The following is a 20912-nucleotide window of genomic DNA, read 5'->3' as shown; positions in this document are numbered from 1 at the left end:
CAGGAGCACAGTATGGACTAAGATTTGGTTCCCAGAAGCTTTTGGGGACTAAAGACACAAAAGCATTAACCCCTAAAACGCTGCAACCATGGTATTGAAGTGGTTTAACGTTACATGACTGCTCTCATAGAGCAATTAGGCACAACGGGCGGGTCGGTCCAAGGCAACCACTGCCACTGAAACCGCCACAAACACTCTTCATGGATGCATGGAGAGCTGGCATCCTGACTCATTCAGTAGGAGCAATCCTATTGGACAATATCTCAGACAACAAAACACAAAAGAACCACAAAGGAGAAAGATAACGAAGAGCAGACAGAAAGGTGGCAGTTCCCAACCCAGGTGCTGGGGCAAGTCCTCCGAGTGCAAACTGGGTGTTGCGCAAGCCGTTTGGATGTAATCAAATTTCCACTTCACCCTTGAAAAAACAATAGAAACATAGAACATGACGGCAGATAAGAACCATTAGGCCCATCCAGTCTGCCCAACCTCTGAGTATTTTCCTTAGTACCTGGCCTTATCCTTTATCTAGCTTGGGCTTATGCCTGTCTCATGCTTGCTTAAATGTCTTTACTGTATTAACATCTACCACTTCTGCTGGAAGGCTATTCTATGTGTCCACTACTCTTTCCATGAAATAATATTTCCTGATGTTACCTTTGCCCCTCTAGTTTATGACTATGTCCTCCTGTTGCGGTATCTTTAAATAAACTATCTTCCTTTATCTTGTTGATTACCTTTAAGTATTTAAAAGTTTCTATAATATCCCTTGTCTGTCACGTCTTTCTTCCAGGCTATATACGTTAAGATCCTTTAACTTGTCCTGGAAAGTTTTATTCTGTAATCCATGAACCATTTTAGCAGCCCTTTTCAGAACTTTCTCCAACATATCTATATCCTTCTGGAGATCCGCTCTCCCGTACTGTACACAATACTCCAAGTGAGGTCTCACCAGTGCTCTGTACAACGGAAATAACTTGCCAATTCACCCACTTTACAGCCCATTAAATTGCACCTGGACCCATGTTGCACCTAAAAGGTCTTGATTTAATAATTGATTGTAAACATGTGCAGGAATATTTCTCTGTTAAACACGTTATATAAACAGACAGATTCCAAGCTGCTGCTTTATGTTACAAAGTTACTTTGTTACATGTGAATAGCTGAGCGGATGAGTTTTACAGCAGCTCGGATGTTATTACAGTTTAAAGGATTTAGACGGATGAATCCCTTTGAATATTAATATTTTGAAGGAGGAACATCAACTTTCTGCCAGCACCCAAGTCTAAATGTACCACATGACTCTATATATGTATAGCCACATACACCGTTATGATCTATATGTTTTGGTTATGCCAAGTTAATAAAAAACATGCAATGCCTCCAAATAACTTGGTTTCATTCATAATTCTAAAAAGGCTATAAAATATATTTGAAGTTAATTACTCTCCTCTGTTGTAAAAGCACCTCTTAGGACACGTCTAGTGCAGGGGGGACAGCAGGAGACCCAATATGTTTCCAGACTTTTATTGCACCAACTCAGTCAAACAAACATACAAAGAAAAACCTACTCCTATTTAGGAGGCTTACTAAACAGTAATCTTCCCTGACTAACACAGAGCTGGCCAGCTAAGCTGGCTTCCAGTATGAAATAAAACTGAATATACTTCCCAAAAGTTGTCTCTCCTACCAGCCCACCTTGTAGCAAACTGAGGCTCAGGTACACCTCCTGTTCCTTCCAAACTTTGGACAAATTGCAATAGGCTGAGAGAGAGAGGCTGCTTCCTCCACCCTGCATTTATCTCAGTGCAGATTTAAACCTGGAGCACCTGTGTTAATTGGACCAGCAGTTAACCCATTAGTCACTGGGATAAACTGCTCTTTCCACTCTCCTGCTTACATAGAAGATATCAGTCATTTAATTACATTGTGTGGCATCAGATCTGTCACTTACCCAAGGGTTGCCGCCATGATCCCTACAATGCCGATTCCAGACCCCAGCTCCAGAACCGATCTCCCCCTCAGCTTATGGAATCCAGGGCCCAAACTCCTTGCCAACCTGGAAAGTGGATAATACGATAGTGGCAGCCTACCCATCACATCACCGCTCTCCAGATCCCGCAAAAACGTTCTTTTGTAAATACCTATAGACACTATTACATATGGTGTTTTTCTGCATAGGATGGCGACAGAGGTGTTTGTGTTTAGAGGGGTCGGACTTCTGAATACTATCTCGCTTTGGTTCCTATCAGCAATAGTGACAGCTCGGGATGGGGTAATTAGGATGGTCGGGCTAAAGAACGTCGTTACTGCAAAACACGATCAGCATTTTACCAGTTTATCCAAGTGTAATGAGAATGCAATAAAACGTCTGAAAATGTTACCAAACGTCCCGCTTTAAGGTCTTTAATTTTGTTGCAGGAATAATCTGCAGGAAGGCGCTGGGGTCATGGCATCTGATGGCTGGAGGTCTACCTGATTTCTCTAAATCTGCTGTTCTATTTAGACTTTTTCCTCAACTATATAAATATAACTAAATTAATTCCCTAAATACCTATATTATTATGTACTACTATAATTTACTTGTGAAATAAATATTTTCTTTTTTTAATATAGTATACCGTTTGTCATTTCTTGTTGAAACTGTATTTATTACACCAAATAAATAGTGTTCTGGGCTCATAGTAAACAAGCACACTAAAACTTTTATCATTAATACCTTTTCATTGCATTATAAAGAAAGCTTAATACACCGGCATAACTGCTACTTTGCAAGGCTATTGAATTCCACATGACTGTTTACATCATCACCATGGTAACTGGTCAATTGTTGTGTCATAGCTTTGTGATGTCACACATTCTAAGTGTATGCATTAGGGGATCACGAGCCCAGACAATCACTCTATTACTGAGAGCAGCGATAGTAGGTCACGTTTGGACAAACTGACTTATTCTGAGTTATAAACCCAGAAATTCTAGCTTACAAGCCAATCTTTTGTAGCAAATACCCGTAGTTGTTATACTGCAGGACTATTGCTATTACTCATCTGTTGCGCATCCACTCCTCATCTCATTGTAACAGGTATGTTAGGGCTTTTTGTTTCATTTTACTATTGGATTAAAACACCAAAATCACTCATAACATCAAACAAGGAGCATGCACCCCGTGCATCATTAAGTGACAGGGTTATTGTTCGGGTTTTTACTATTTCTTTCTTTAACAGTAATTTCTGTTTTTCTCGGTTAGTGTACCCAGATGAATTATATATACATTTTGGGGGGCAAGAAGGGATTACCATTTGTCTGTAGTTTCTTGTTGAAACTGTAGTCATTACACCAAATACATTGTGTTCTGGGTTCATAAACAAGGTGTACAACAAATAGGACAGCAGCACACAGGGACTGATATGAAACAAGTAAACTAAAACTTTTATCATTAATATCTTTTCATTGCATTAAAAAGAAAGCTTAGCAGTCCAGCATAACTGCTACTTTGCAAGGCTATTGAATTCCACATGGCTGTTTACATCATTGACAGCTTTATGATGTCACCGTGACACACCCATTTCCCACTACAATTTTGGCATGGCAGTGCATCATTTCCATGGTAACAGGTCAATTGTTGTGTCACAGCTTTGTGATGTCACACATTCTAAGTGTATACATTAGGGGATCACAAGCACAGACAATCACTCTATTACTGAGAGCAGCGATAGTAGGTCACGTTTGGACAAACTGACTTATTCTGAGTTATAAACCCAGAAATTCTAGTTTACAAGCCAATCTTTTGTAGCAAATCCCTGTAGTTATTATACTGCAGGACTATTGCTATTACTCATCTGTTGCGCATCCACTCCTCATCTCATTGTAACAGGTATGTTAGGGCTTTTTGTTTCATTTTACTATTGGATTAAAACACCAAAATCACTCATAACATCAAACAAGGAGCATGCACCCCGTGCATCATTAAGTGACAGGGTTATTGTACGGGTTTTTCCTATTTCTTTCTTTAACAGTAATTTCTGTTTTTCTCGGTTAGTGTACCCACTCAAATTATATATACATTTTGGGGGGCAAGAAGGGATTACCATTTGTCTGTAGTTTCTTGTTGAAACTGTAGTCATTACACCAAATACATTGTGTTCTGGGTTCATAAACAAGCTGGACAACAAATAGGACAGCAGCACACAGGGACTGATATGAAACAAGTAAACTAAAACTTTTATCATTAATACCTTTTCATTGCATTAAAAAGAAAGCTTAGCAGTCCAGCATAAATGCTACTTTGCAAGGCTATTGAATTCCACATGACTATTTACATCATTGACAGCTTTATGATGTCACTGTGCCACACCCATTTCCCACTACAATTTTGGCATGGCAATGCATCATTTCCATGTTTACTGGTCAATTGTTATGTCATAGCTTTGTGATGTCATACATTCTAAGTGTATACATTAGGGGATCACAAGCCCAGACAAGCACTCTGTTACTGAGAGCAGCGATAGTAGGTCACGTTTCGACAAACTGACTTATTCTGAGTTATAAACACAGAAATTCTAGCTTACAAGCCAATATTTTGTAGCAAATCCCTGTAGTTATTATACTGCAGGACTATTGCTATTACTCATCTGTTGCGCATCCACTCCTCATCTCATTGTAACAGGTATGTTAGGGCTTTTTGTTTCATTTTACTAATGGATAAAAACACCAAAATCACTCATAACATCAAACAAGGAGCTATTGTGACAGGGCTATTTATAGTTTTTTTCCAAGTACCATAAGTAACTTCCCAAAATAACCAAAAACAAAAAAATACCCACTCACAATCACTGAGTGTCGAGACAAAGGCAATGCTTGCAAGCATCACCTTTTTCATGTGACTTTTTCCATGCATGTGATTGGCTGTAGCATGGAAGATCTGCCACTGATTGACGGCTCTGATCGGGGAGCCATCAGCAGCAGTGACGCCCCCCATGTTCTTGTTGATCTTTGTGATGTGGGAGCGATTTAACCGATGATGCACCAGGTACATCATGGGTCCTGCGTTACCATCTTTTCATGACGTACATCATTGCTCACAAGGGAGTAAACCTAAAGCACTTTTATGTATATTATGTTGACTTACACACCGGCAGAAAGTTTGTTTTTGTATTAGTTTTCGGGGATACAATGTCTTTGTGTTCTCTGAAATATGTCCGTCTCCGGTACGAACAGAATGTGTCCAATATTTTTGTTTTTGGAAATCCAATTCATCTGTCTGGTTGCAAAGAAATAAATGCGTAGAAGAAGTCGAATTAAAGGAAAACTGTAGTGGGGGGGAATTGTATCTTTAAACTGTAATAACTTCCAAGCTGCTCTAAAACTCATCGGCTCAGCTATTCACATGTAACAAAGTAACTTTAACATAAATCAGCAGCTGGGAATCTCTGTGTTTGTATAACGTGTTTAACAGAGAGTTATTCCTGCACATAGTTATAATATTCAATTATTAAATCAAGACCTTTAGGTGCAACATGGGTCCAGGTGCAATTTATGGGATGATTTTTACACCAGCTCGGATGTTTTTGTTTTTAAAGGATTTAGAGAAACATTTTTGTTTAGTTAAAATGACGAGTGAATGAAGGAAGATTTTTCACATTCTTTTTCATTTTTCACATTCTTTTTCATTTTTCACATTCTTTTTCATTTTTCTCCCAATGTTGCATTCGTTATTTCGCTATTCGGATGGACGGACAAAGCGGTAAAATTCGGCATGAAAACGCATTTGTATGGAAACGAATGCACAAGTCTAATATTATGCAATATTATAGTTATTGTAGTTTTAATGATTTTAATATTCTTGGTGTCATCTTCGTTTCCCAGCTTCAGTGATGGCAGGTAAAATGAAGATTTATTCGGATCTACCTGGCCGGTCTGATAACTCTGAAGATGAAAAGGGTGAGAAGCAAGCGCCGGATGATTCACTTCTGGAAATCACTGGAATTGCAGAGGGCTCTCTGACTTTTGACAGTGAACAAAAATACCGAGAAGTGCTGGACCGCATTTACAAAGAACTTGCGGATAATCAACCTAAAAAGGACAACTTAAGGTTTGGTGATTTCTTTGTAATATTCTGTATGATTTGCTGTAATCATTAATCACCAATTACCTTTATTTAAGCATATATATAGGAACCTGAAACTTCTGAGTGTATCAATAATGTATTTTCCCTACTTCTGATAATGTGCGGTTGTAATTTGATCACAATGCTGGAGAAATCCAGTGTCATCATCATCTTCATCCTGTGCATTCTATACTCAGAGCTTTACATTTATTAAAGTATATAGATATGAGGTTATAGTTTCCCAAACTATTGCATATTTTATGTAATATGTCATTTTTTTGAACATTGTAAACTTTATCTGCATTTTATGATGTTTTAACATATGTTAAAGGCAGGGTGACTGATGTATTTTCATTTCTTGTTTTCAGACCAATTGCCATAAATCTGACCAAGTGCAGATATGAGAGTGGTAAGTATGATCTTTAGTAATCAATTACTGTTTGATAGTTCAAATGTTTTTGCAACTTCATATTAGAGATCTGGAACATGCACAGAAACAATATATTCTTACACTTCTTACATCATAGATATTTTGCCCATACAAGTATTTTAGAGGAACCTTTCTATGTTCTGCATTCATAAAATTGGTTTCTCGGATTTATACATCCAGTCGTTAGGAGGAATGACTAAACTTAGCTGTATTATCTCATTATTCTATAAATGTAAAATAACGCTTTCACTTATATTTATTCCACGTGAGAAATGCCATCATATGACAAATGAATGAAAACACTAGCACATGTGTGTAAGTTTTGCTTTTTGTTGTATTCCAGTGCGTCGGGCTGTCCAACATTGTGGATTTAAGCAGGTCAGAGATGATGAGGAGTGGACAGTATTCTGGTCAGATAGTTATATGGCACAGAATCAGATCATGGACATGAAGCCATTTCAGGTTAAAACCAAATTTCTGTTAGGGGGTGTAGATTAAATCATTGGGGTTTCAGAACATTATAGTTCCTGTAACTGTATGAGTGGGATAAGACAAAGGTTATAACTAAATGTATTTTTTAGCTTGCTGAATAGAGCCTTATTTTTATAAAATTATGCATTTTAACTTGAACAGCCTTTTTTAACAGCCTTTGTGTAATTCTATACATTTCTACTTACAGATAATGAACCACTTCCCAGGAATGAGCGAGATATGCAGGAAAGACTTACTGGCCCGGAACATGAACCGAATGTTCAAGCTTTTCCCAGAGGAATATAACATCTTCCCACGGACGTGGTGTCTACCTGCTGAGTAAGTCTCTAAGTAATGGATATGAAGTCTGTAGAAAGTATAACGTAGATAATGGGTTGCGTCTTCTCTATATAGCAACTCCTCAGTAGTAAAACATACCAGTTGCAATGCGAAAGCTATTTTATATATTTTATATTCAGAAAATAAGGCAGACTTTATTAGAAAAAACACAATCATTTGAAAAGGGTAAACTTTTCTTCAGAAATCCTGTATATTCTTGAATAAAATGCACATAATATTGAAGTACCGTTAACATTAAATATGCATTAAATATGGGAAATTATTATTATATTGGACTTCAGATGGGTTGTTTTTTTTGCCTTTACTGTTCCCCATTGAGTGTCATCACTTATACAGCCTGTTCTTAATTTCTAATTATAATTGTTTTTCCCATAGCTATGAGGATTTCCAGGCATACAGTCGCACAAGAAAAGGAGAGACCTATATCTGTAAGCCAGGCAAGGGCTGCCAAGGCCAAGGTATTTTCTTGACGTACAATGCGGATGACATCAAGCCTGGAAAACACATGATCTGTCAGCAGTATCTCGAAAAGGTAATAAAATGTGGAATATTACAGAATTCTATGCTTACATTATAACTGAACAGACATCTTAATTGCTCAAAACATTAAATTGTAATGTTTATGTAGTATGCTGTATGTGCTGTATATATAGAAATAGGGAAATATGAAATAGTAACCTAAAGCACTTCTATGTAAGTACTCAGAGATGTAGCAGGAAATGTTGTATAGGTATCTGTACCGGGTATCGGGTTTAGATCAATATAAAGTTCTGATCACTATAAAGTTCTATAGACATCTGATGATTCTTGTCTGCACTTCATGAATTATACTAATTTATATATATATATATGTGATTTATCCACACAGCCATTCCTGATTGACGGATTTAAGTTTGATCTTCGCCTCTATGTCCTTGTCACTTCTTGTGACCCTCTGCGCATTTTCATCTATAACGAGGGTATTGTGCGGTTTGCGACCACCAGCTACACCAAACCCAACTGCAAAAACCTGGTAAGCATCTTTAATGGAAACTATAATGCCTACTGATTGTAAAACAAACAATGAGAAATGAAGCACCCTGGCAGATAGAGCATATAAAAATATGATTCTAAATAGCATAAAAATGGGAACATTAAATGAAGATAATGTGCTGTATACATATCTGGGAACTTGAGTTAGAGTGGATTCTTGAGGGGACGATGCTAGTCATGTGTTAAGGCAGGACTTGTCATGCATGGAGCATGGCTAGCTGCAGATTGGGTGACACTAGCCACACACAGGAGTTCAGCTAGCCTTCGACAATCTTAAATCTGCATGTAGTAGGAGGTTAAGTGACCAGGTGGTGGGGTGGCTAAACACCCCTACCTAGAAAAAGAGACAAGAGACCCAGGCAAGCAGGAGATTCTGGGTCGACCCTTTAGAATTCCCAGGAATGACAATGTAAAGATATCAATATTTCTTCTTTTTTCTAGAATGACGTCTGTATGCATCTAACTAATTATTCCATCAACAAGCTCAGTGAGAATTTCATCAGAGATGATATAAAAGGAAGTAAAAGGTGTGTAAGTGCAGCCAACAGAAACACTTTTTCTTATATATATATATATATATATATATATATATATATATATATAGTTCTATTCTGATATATGTTTTTTTTACCTCATCAGGAAACTTTCAACACTGAGAGGTTGGCTGGAAAATCATGGATACGATGCAGTAAAACTATGGCGTGAGATCGATGATGTCATTATCAAGACCCTGATTTCCATTCAACCAATCTTGAAGCATAGGAATCAGACTTGCTTCCCATTCAAAGCTGCTGGTACCAACTGCTTCACGATCCTTGGGTTTGACATCATTCTGGACCAAGAGTTGAAGCCATGGCTCCTAGAGGTAACAGTTGACATGTTCACATGGAATATGTATTAACGAATGAAGGTCTAGGAATAAACCCATAATCATATACAGAAAATAAAATCTGATAAAAAATAAAGTATAGAGGTAGAAAAAACTGAAAATGGCAGAAAAATTGATTTTCTATCCTGTAGAGGCTTTTGCAGATTTTTACATTTGTGTCCAGAGTAAATCGCATACATCATGAAACTGGTGTCAGTACATAACATCATGCTTATGTCAAGCAATAGAAAATGGATCAGATATTAAGATTTCTGCATTTCTTCCAGTCTTATCCTGTAATGGGTGTTAATGCCTCTCTATATGTAACCTTTTTTATTCCAAGGTTCCTTATCATCTGAGTTTAATCATCTGCTCTGGACACCCAACCAACACTGATTGGGCTGAACGGACCGTGCCAAGGACTTTGGTCACACAGTAGGGTGATTTGCACCAGTTTATGTTGTAGAGTGCTGTCACCCCGTCATGTGTGTATGTATATATGCATGTAAACTGTGCACTGGAAGTTTGTTTTAGTTGGATTCTAAACTCTTTAACCATGCAACCATTCCTATAGAGCACATTTATTCATAGGACAAACATTAATTCAATAACTAGTTTGAAGCTCATCAGTATTTTCTATGCTTGTGCAGGTGAATCACTCCCCAAGTTTTACCACAGACTCACGGTTAGATCAGGAAGTCAAGGACGGCGTTTTGAAGGATACCCTTAATATGATCAGACTCCGTGCCTGTGAACCCAGGAAAGTTTTGAATGATGAAGAACGCACAGCGAAACATCATTTAATACAATGCAAGCTCCCGACTGCAAGGTTAGTTTGAAGTCATTCCATATTACATAAGAAGCAGAAGCAAATTTGTATCGTTACCATACATCTGTATTATAAAAATGTTACTGATGGATTTACATATAAATGTAAATACTTGGTTCTTCAAGCAGAATTTTTACCATTTTCTATCATCTTAAATGACAATTAATATATGTGCACCATTATATATATATATATATATATATATATATATATATATATATATATATATATATATATATATAACTGTGCACACAACTTCCAAAATGTACCAAAATAAGTAATAATCATAATAATAATCATAATAATAACAATACTAATGTTTTTAAACTAGGCTACAGGAACAGTTAAACACCCAGACTGCTTGGCTGGAGCAGGTAGAAAAGTACGAACACAGTCACCTTGGAGGCTACCGACGGATCTACCCCAGTCACAAAGCTGGGCAGTACGGGAAATTCTTCATACCCAGGGGCTTACTGTACAGGCAAAACGCAACTTCCAAAGCAAGAGCGGAGTGTGTCAGGTCAGTTATTATTACAAATACAGTGCCTACATTTACATCTTGGTTACAGCGGCTTCAATATGAAATGCAAAACCATCAAATTATGGTAGAACTCTTATCCATATCGTAACCATTTTCCCAAGTAACTGGTGATCTATCCACTGCTCAATGGGTCGGTTGAAAGGCAGAACTTCTCCAACCTGCCCATTTACACCACAGATGACTTTGCCCGGCCTCATAGCATGGTGGGTCTGCACACCATAAGATCTTAAGGATAAAAAGTTTATAAAGAGTCTGCCGTATATTGCTCATTATCCATCTTGAACAATGTGAAAGGTTTTGTGTGAACAATTATTTGAGGCCATAATGATTATTCAGGACCCGGCAAATAAGGAAACCCAAGAAACTATTCTCTTCATTATTCTACATTCTTGGGCTAATTTTTTCATTTCCATCAGCTTTTTTATCATAAAAATCTTGATTTTTTGCTTGCAGGAAGCAAATGGAAGAGCTTCGTCTGACATTAGAGCCAAAGCCCAAGAAAAGTGTGAATAATGATGCTGTCCGAGAATCAGCCGCTGAGAAGCCTGCCACATATCACGTACCAAAGAGGCCAAGTTGTCCGCCTCCTCCTAATTACAATAGGAGCATGGAAAGAAAGGTATGAACATCAACATGTGTTTGCAATCTGTAATGTTCCTATGTACAAGGACAGTTAAGCAGAACCAGTTAAATGTTAACATTGAAAAGTTGGTGTATAAATGATGTGTTTAGCAAGCTTATTAGTTTATTGTCACCAAAGGCCCATCTTTAGCTTCTACCATGAGAAATGTAGTTGGCCAAAAATACCAACAATTACATAAAATGCAAACAATTGCATGAAAATTAGATGCAAACCAAATCTTAACTCAATTTGGTCCATTTTGTCTAGACACCGACCTTTAATGAGAGTTACTATAATTAAAGCCAGGACTTATTTTCCAAAACAGAAGGTATCATGTAATCCAATTTTAAAGGATTCTTCAATTACAAACATTGACCAGTTTTCACTAACGGACTGGTTTAAGCTGCACCGGTGTTAATTAATGCTCCTATATCATAAAAATGTGTCATATTTAATATACATAGTGCTAGTCACATGACATTTACTTATTTATTTTTAACTCACCTCAGAAAAATTATAAGTCAGATCTTGTTTTTTTTCTTACAGCTACGCTTTATCCGCCCGCCGGTACCGTGTCAGGCAACAGAAACTGTAACTGTTCTCCCGTTGCCTAATTTGAGATCGAGGCACACAGCATCATTTCCCAGTGCTCACACTGCTCCCAGCCATCACTCCAGCAGGGATGTGCCACAGTTGTCCAGACTCTTTCAGCCAGGAAGAGCAGCGCCTCCATCTTCCCAGTATCCTGCGGGGAGACAAATACACCAGAGAGTCGTGCAAAACGTACGGGCAACTGCTGCCGTCAGTGAGCCAGTTAAACGACCGGCACGTGACAGCCAGAGGAGTCTCTCCGGTGCCCGAACCAAGGCTGCACAGAGTAAGAACATTTATTTATACAAATATTCAGTTTGAGAGTAACATCCATTATCTTACATACTGGGGTTCATTCTTGAGGACACAATCTCCAGAATATACTTGAAAAGCTAAACCCTTTTCCCCCCAAAGCAATTAACTCTAATCTATCTATCATCAGGGCAATCTAGACTGATTTAAGTAAACGCCTTCCTTAAGATTCATCTTACTTACTATAGCAAAAAGCAAAACTGATGCAAAAAATGCATAACTTTTCTGCTTTCAAGAGCCGCCCCTGCGTAATCCATAGATAAGTTTGTAAAATAACTTGTCCTACTAATAGCATTATGAAGGGTCAGCAGAAACCTTCTTGCAAGCAAAACTATTTGAGTTTCTCCCTTCATAATACATGGTGGAGTCATGAAAATGAATTTTTCACATACCCCACAAATCCCTGGTTTAATGAGCTCAGCTTTGGATGGACATGAATGATGTCCAAGAAGACCAAGCTGATATCTTTTGCATAGTGGGTTCCAAAAGATATTTAATAGTTTGAAAAGCACCAGTGACATCTCTAGTTATAGGAATTTTTCCAGAGAATTCAGTTAAACATTTTACAGATAACATCAAGGAAGAAAAGTGTATTTTTTTCGACAACAAATGTACTAAATATTGATTAGATTCCACTAAGTATGCTGTAGCTAAATTCCTATGAGATTTATTGTTGGTTTACAAACTTTTGTACCTTTTAACCCTTTATTTTCTGTGTGAACTTGTAGCACTTCCTTATACATGTTTGTGTACTAGAAGTCAGAATTTGGCTTACTTTTATGTATAGTGTGTCTACTACAAATTCTTTTTATTCTACAATATTTTTTCCTCTCAAAAGACCCAACATGCAAGAAAGCATCCGGTGTTTCTTCTGGCTCTCTGAAGAACATTATCCCTGGAGGAAGACGTCCTGAGGAACCTCGAAGTGGTTTACTTCCTGTTATTCCTGGAAATCGGTCTTTAGTTGCTGCTCCATCTTCTGCACAAGTTACCCGACGCACACGTCATTGAAAGCAACAGACTGCGGGTGTCGCAACCATGAACAGGAACAGGTAATGAAATGATTTACTAGAATCTTGGTCATTCTATAAAGAGGCAGCATGAAAATAACGGATTCTTCATACATGGTTTACATTTGTGATTCTGTTTTAGGAGATAGATCTGGATGTGAGAAAGCCACCACCTTCGAGATGCATAAAATGGGGCAACAGTTCAATGTAAGTACTGAAACTACTGGGGTCGTGTCTCGCACTCCATAAATGTAACAGAAAATATATAAAAGCTGCACTGGAAACAAATATCTCTAGGGCTTAAATCAAAACACATGCCTATATTTTTGTTTTTTTAAATTATATAATATGTTAATTCTTCTTAACAAAATAGTTTATGTTTTTTTCTTTATACGCATCAACACTAAAAGTATTTTGTAGCAAACATCAAAATGCAATTTCTAACATGTTATTATTTTATCTAATACAGGGAATTATACCATCAAATTCCATCATGGGGAATTATACCATCAAATACCATCATGAAGAAATATACCATCAAATACCATCATGATGAAATATACCATCAAATACCATCATGGTTAAATATACCATCAAATACCATCATGGTTAAATATACCATCAAATACCATCATGGTTAAATATACCATCAAATACCATCATGATGAAGCAGACTGGACCCCAAATAAACATCATACTGTTGTTCCCCAAACTGTTATGTGTCTTGTACTATGAATCCTTTACATCAGGGGTGGGGAATTGTGTCTTGGCACCCAGATTGCATCCACAGGACCTGCCTAGCACCCACACTGGATGCATAGGACTTGCCATCCTTGCCTCAAACAGCCTACCTGTGCCATGCTCCCCTCCTCCACTTACACATCCATGCTATCAGTGAAGCAGCGCGCACCGTGGCAGAGCAGGGAGATGACAGGCGCATAGTCGATCCGTGGGCCTTCTAGGAAAAAACCCACCAGAATACCCAACCCCCCAAAATAAGACACGGACACCAAAATTGCAGTGAACAATTATTTATAAGTCCACAGCTTAAAAACATAATTTACAAAAAGTCATTGTCATACAAAATACAATAGTAACAATAATAGCCCGACACCACCCACACCATGACAATGACCCCAAATAATAATTTAACAATAACCAAAAACATAACAATAAAGTGCCAATAATTTACTTTGCCAAACTCCTTAATAGGGGTATACCCAGATACCCCTACACCCCCAGGTTCTGAGCCACAGACCAGCTCGAAACCTACAAAACATAACAACCAACAACATTTTGTTAACTTTTACCATGAAAACCCCCATTCAAACTCTCCAAACTTGCCTCTCCACCCTGCCGCTGGTCAGACCTTGACCCCTCAAGCCGTCTGAGCCTCGCAACCCCGAAAAAACAGGGCCCGAACCAAACTGTCCTGAAAGCCTAAATTCAGCAAATCATGACCCACTTCAGTCAAATGCACCCCGTCCGTCCTAAAATAACCCGGGAGCAACGATTCCAAATCCCGATGCCTAACCACCACACCACCCATCTTCTTAACAAAGCTGGCCATCAACCTATTAACCTTACCCCGACATCTGGCAATGGCCGCATAATCGCATGCATGCTTTCAACATAGACAAGGACCCATCTCGGACCAGATAACCATAACCCTAGGAACCAAATTCCTCAAACGATCAAGATCCTGTTTCATCCGCCGAACCAAATCCTTCTGTGGCACCAAACCCAACTCATTTCCCCCAGCATGAAAAAGCACCAAATCCGGTCGCAACCCCGAATTCAACCTCCCCCACACTTCTGAGCACACATACATCCAACTTAAACCCCGAAAACCAAACCACCGCAACTTGATCCGGTCCTCAGGAAAGCCCAGCCGCTGACCATTAAGACGAACTGCAGCTCTCCGTCTGGCCCAGAACACATAGGAATGGCCCACAATCCAGGCCACCAAACCTACGAAAGAAAAGAAAGAATATACAAGAAACTCAACATAAAAAATGACACACCCATCAGACCACATTCCCAGGGCGCACATACATACGAAAACAATCCGACTCCCATCTCTCGATCCTCTTAACCAAGGCATCAGCCAAACCTAAGCGTGCTGCTTCCGTAGCCGCCCCAATCCGAAAGGAATGGGTACCAAAATGCAGAGGATCCAACCCAAGCTTAAGCAGCCCTTCTGTATAATCTGTAAAAACTGAAAACGAGATAACGCCGTTCCATCCGCATGGACAAAGAAAGCCCCTGACACACACGGCCGACCACCCAAAAATTCCACTCCACCCTGAACCGGGCACAACAGCGATCCTTCAAACGGATACAGAACCACCACGCATCCCTTAACCAAAACATCCGTCTTGGACCTGCGCAACCAAATTGAGACCATGTCCCCGCTCACAACCACATCCTCAAAACGCAACCCCCCTTGCCCTTTTGTATTACCACTCACCAGCTCTCCAATCCTGAACGCCCCAAAAAACACAAATAAAAAGGCAACCTTAAATAGACGAGCCTCATAAACTGAAAAAGAAATGCCAGGTAACACCCCAAGCAGAATCTGCACCGACACCGGCCGCCGAGAATCGACCCCTCGACGATTCCTCCTACACCCCTTCAACGCCTGCCGAACCAAAAAATGTTTGGTGTGATCCACCCAACCATTCAGCTTAAATAAAAAAGCCAACGCAGCCAGAGCCGGCCTTAGGCGTTGTGGCGCCCTGTGCGGACTACTCCTCTGGTGCCCCCCTTCACTACCCCCCCTTCACTACCCCCCCTTCACTACCCCCCCTCTCTGCCCCTTTAAACTACTCCCCCTGCCCCTTCAAACTACACCCCCCCTCTGCCCCTTCAAACTACACCCCCCCTGCCCGTTCAAACTACACCCCCCCCCATCTTCTCGCTCTGCCGCGGTGCCGGCATTTCATCTTGAGCGCCGGAATAGTCTGGAGAGTAAGGGGCGCCGAGCGGTTGCTGAGAACTTCACGAGCAACCGCTCGGCGCCCCTGCCCGGGACTTAGATTAAAGCATCGTTTTTTTAAAACTTTATTTAACATGAATGATGTTAAATAAAGTTTAAAAAAAAACAAAAAAAAAACAAACGATGTTTTAAGTTAAGTCCCAGGCAGGCGCCCCTGCTACCATGGCGCCCTGTGCGGTCGCACACGTCGCACACCCCTAAGGCCGGCCCTGAACGCAGCCATATTCTTATCTATAACCGAAGCCGACACCCCAGAGGAAAACAAATGAAAAATAAACCAAAGCAAAGCCTCCAACTGACCCGAACATGAAAACAAGTCACCAACCACAGCCGCTTGCTGATCCCAAGCATCCCAAAGTTTACTGTAAGCCGCCCAAGTCTTCGGCGCCAAGGAAGCCCTTATGCATCCTGCAAACCTTTGGTCCCAGGCGGCACTATGTCTTGGGCCGGCCCTGAGCGCATATGATAAAACTCAGCTAACAAGGAACCGTGGAATAACAAGATTACATATAGAGAGGAATTAACACCCATTACAGGATAAGACTAGAAGTAATAACTGGAATATCTGATCGATCTGATCGATTGCATGACATAAGCATTGTGTACTGACACCAGTTTCATGATGCATGTGATTTACTTGTCCACAGACACTCTGGACAGAAACACAATTTCTGCTGCAAAAGTCTGTACAGCGTAGAAAATGTAATTTTCCGAATGTGAGTTCTTCACTTTTTTCTACCACTATATATTATTAAAGTGAGTTCATTCCTAGCCCTTCATACACATCCCCTGTTAAAATGTTTACTGTTAGGAGCCATGGCTTCAACCTTTGGCCTAGAATGATGTCAAACCCAAGGACCGTGAAGCAGTTGGTACCAGCAGCATTGAATGGGATGCAAGTCTCATACCTATGCTTCAAGATCGGTTGAATGGAAATCAGGGTCTTGATAATGACATCATCGATCTCACGCCATAATTTCACTGCATCGTATCCATGGTTTTCCAGCCAACTTCTCAATGTTGAAATAGAAATATATATATAAATGAAATGAAATAATAGTTCTGTTGGTTACAATCAGGTCCGGATTAACGTAGAGGCTGATAGAGCTGCAGCTGCAGGCCCCTATATGAAAATAGGCCCAATCAGGGCTGGACCGGCCCTCCAGGATTCTGTCTATTCTGTCAATTTTATTTATTTCCATAAAAAAGGCCCACCAAAATCCTCAGTACCAGGCCTGTAATGCTCTTAATCCGGCCCTGATTACAATTACACACCTTTTACTGCATTTTATGTCATCTCTGATGAAATTCTCACTGAGGTTGTTGAAGGAATAATTGGTCAGATGCATACAGACGTTGTTCTAGAAAAAAATATGATTATTGATATCTTTACATTAACCCCTTTAATTCCCTTATAGACGTACCGGGACGTCCAAAAAACGCCTATTAAGAAACTCCTATGGACGTCCCGATACGTCCAGCCCTTCTTGCAGCGACAGGTACACATCCCTGCCGCTGCACGGGAGATCAGGCTGTTTGACAGCCTGGACTCCCCACTGACAGCAGAAGCCGGCATCGCCGGCTTTCTGCTGTCCGACCTGCTGTAACAGCTTCCGGCATGAAAGCCGGAAAGCTATTACGTTTCAAACTGCCCAATCGCGCCCAAGGGTTTTAAAAAACAACCAAGATTTCAAATTAATGATAAAAAATATTCAGAAAGCAAACATTACAGAAAAATTCCCCAGCAAGACCCTTGATCTCCAAACCTAGAAATGTTAGACCAAAAAAAGTGAGACAGTGGACTTTTTTAGATCAGGACTGGAGCTGGAGAAATAATTCCCATACATCTATCAAGAGACACAGAAGTCTCTATAGAAGAAGATGAAAAAGGGGAAGAGGACCTAAGGTTTCCAAAAAGATTAAATCAGAGATAACAGCTGTAGGTGTTTTTAACTTAAGTAATAAGATACTCCCTAAGGATCATATTAGCATATTTAACAAGGCACCCAAATTTGCCCCAACTGCAAAAATTTACAAATTTGAAATCTTTATTGACAAAATATATACAAATTTTTTTTTTTAGAATATCCAGCAGACATTACCCATTTGATTTCTGAATCAACTTTTGTACACACCAACTTAAAGACAAAATTAAATTTTTTTCCAGCAGAAGCAATGAAGCAATTAGATGTTATAGCGGTCTACACAAAACTAAATATAGATCCCACAAATAAATATAAAAAAAGAACTCGCAAAAATACTGGAAAAGGTCTACTTTCTGGTATCCTCACCAAAAAGGAATCCAATTATTTATCGCTAGAATATCCTATGATTCCAACCTTTTATCTGTTACCTGGTTATTTCTAGACTCTCCGATTATGTTGACATTCTACTACAACCTATAGTAGAAAAACAACAATCTTACCTAAAAGACACAGGAGATATATTACACATTTTAGTTTACAATGGCAAGCTAACTACATACTTGTGACATATGATGTCAGCAGCCTTTACACAATCATAGAACATTCCAAAGGCAGTTTATGATTTATTAAATCAAGATAAAAGTCTTTCAAAGGAAAAAAAAAGATTTTATCATAGAGGGGATATACATGATCTTTACCCATAACCACTTTTAGTTCGAACATCAGTTCTATTTACAGAGACGTGGCACAGTGATGGGCGCTAAATTTGCCCCTAGCTATGCCAACCTTTTTATGGCAGCCTGGGAACAGAAATTTATACTAGACTTGGGCGCCAGCCAACTCTTCGTGTTCGTCTTCGTCTCTGTTGGGGGAAAAAATATTCTTATTCCGCGAATTTTCGCCTGTTCCTGTGTTAATATGGGGTTAACGCGGTACAGACTACGCAGCAGCCTTGGCGCCAGGATTTTTAATGTCCGTACAAGCAACTCTATTGGTCGCCTGCAGGGGCCTCCTCTGCCATCAACCAATGAAGTATACCTGTACTTCATTGGTTGATGGCAGGCGAGCCCCCTGCTGGGGACCAATAGAGTAGCTCGTACAGACTTTTAAAAATCCTGCTACCACAACTTGGCCGGCAGAGACCACTGGTCTCCCTGCTCCAACAGTTAAAGGTTCGTACAAGCGACTTTATTGGTCCTTCGTACGGACTTTTAACTGTTGGAGCGGGGAGACCAGTGGTCTCTGCTGGCCAAGTTGCCCATCAGGAGTTAAAGGGCTGTGCACGTGAGCATATTGGTCGCCTGCAGGGGCCTCCTCTGCCATCAACCAATGAAGTACACCTGTTACATATTATGTTAGTCCAATAAAAAAGGTATCACCGCATACTCTGCAATACTGTTTTTTTACATCATGTCTACTGGAATAATACAGCTTAACCCATTTACAATATATATATCTTTATATATATATATATATATATATTGTAGGGGACAGCTCACGCATGGGGCGGCAATGACAGTTTCACACAGGTTTCCAACGTAAAAGCGTGTTTATTTAGATGTTGTAGTCACAGAGCACCTTGTAAACAAAACAAACTATAAGCCTGTCCGGCTCTAACTAAACAGCAGGATACCTCTCTAGCAGCCTAAGGTCTGACGCAAAGCAAAGTAACCAGTTTTGTATGGGGTAAAGCTTCATACCTGGTGGGCTGCAGCGCTGGCTGTAGCTGCTCCTTCATTCAGTGTCTCCCTCCCTCCCTCTGCAAACCTAACAGCCCTCTCTTTTAAGGCCTCCTCCCCAGTAACGAGCTTAGGAAGCCTCACCTGAGAGCACCTGGGTTTGCTACCATGCCTGGCTGAGGTAACCAGGTGAGACATATATCCCATCAACCACTCTCCCATACACTTTACCACAATATATATATACAAACAAACACATACATGTAAAACAGTGGTGGGGAACCTTTTTCCTTCCAAGGGCCATTTTGATATTTATAACATCGATACAAAATACAAAGCCCCACGTTGTATATTTATCGCACCAGGCAGCCCTCCCTTTAGTATTGGTTTATGTGATACCCCCAGCCAGCACCCCTTGTGAATTAATGCCCCATTAATGCCCCATTGCCCCCACACCCTTGTGTATTGCCTCCAGCCAGCCCCACATTGTATATTTATCCCACCATCCAGCCCCCCTTTAGTATTGATTTTTGTGATGTCCCCAGCCCGAACCTCCTTGTGTATTAATGCCCCCAGACCCTTGCATATTTCGCCAGCCAGCCTTACGTTGTGTACTTATGCCACCAAGCTAGCCCCTCTTTAGTATTATGTCAGCCCTGGCACCCATATTGCATACACAGGACCTGTCTAGCACCCAGACTGGAAGCATAGGACTTGCCATCCTTGCCTCAAACAGCCTCCCTGTGCCATGCTCCCCCTCCCCCACTTACACATCCATGCTATCATACACATATTTATTTACTCATACACAAATATTAATTCATTCCCACATCCACAGATACTCATTCACAAATATTCCCTCATTCAAATACTGATTAATTCCCTTATCCACAGATACTCATCCACAGATACTCATTCACATATACTCATTCACAAATATTCCTTCATTCCTATATTAATTCACTCAATAACACATACTCATTAATACACCCTCCTCCACCCCCTGAATTGGAGATCTCTCTGTGCTGTTGGCATACTTCCGCAGGGGTCACTGCTTCTCTTCTCATTTACCTCCCAGGGGAAGCAGGAATGCAGCAGGGCGGTACAAGAGACGTTGCTTGCACAGGTAAGCAGTGGG

The 20912-nt window shown here is 40.0% G+C and overlaps 1 protein-coding gene across 1 annotated transcript; it reads left to right on the top strand.

Annotated features, from left to right (window-relative positions):
* The first annotated feature begins 6478 nt into the window (after positions 1 to 6478).
* Positions 6479 to 13173, top strand: LOC149272589 (tubulin polyglutamylase ttll6-like). Its single transcript, XM_089506924.1, has 12 exons — positions 6479 to 6515; positions 6880 to 6998; positions 7216 to 7346; positions 7743 to 7899; positions 8236 to 8379; positions 8841 to 8926; positions 9039 to 9264; positions 9918 to 10096; positions 10428 to 10616; positions 11091 to 11256; positions 11806 to 12136; positions 13001 to 13173. The coding sequence occupies exons 2-12, from the start codon at positions 6960 to 6962 to the stop codon at positions 13171 to 13173; spliced, it is 1821 nt and encodes a 606-aa protein (XP_089363050.1). The 5' UTR covers positions 6479 to 6515; positions 6880 to 6959.
* The last annotated feature ends 7739 nt before the right edge of the window (positions 13174 to 20912 follow it).

This window comes from Sceloporus occidentalis, unplaced genomic scaffold, assembly GCF_023333645.1.
Source record: "Sceloporus occidentalis isolate IW3139 unplaced genomic scaffold, rSceOcc1.0.p SCAF_437, whole genome shotgun sequence".
NCBI lineage: Eukaryota > Metazoa > Chordata > Lepidosauria > Squamata > Phrynosomatidae > Sceloporus > Sceloporus occidentalis.
This window is presented reverse-complemented; position numbering and strand designations above follow the sequence as displayed.

Excerpts from the sequence above, each read along its gene's own strand:
- LOC149272589 (XM_089506924.1), top strand. The coding sequence starts at position 6,960 with ATGGCACAGAATCAGATCATGGACATGAAGCCATTTCAG. Across the intron at positions 7,347-7,742 it reads ACGTGGTGTCTACCTGCTGA|CTATGAGGATTTCCAGGCAT; the intron begins GTAAGTCTCTAA and ends TTTTTCCCATAG. Across the intron at positions 9,265-9,917 it reads TGAAGCCATGGCTCCTAGAG|GTGAATCACTCCCCAAGTTT; the intron begins GTAACAGTTGAC and ends ATGCTTGTGCAG.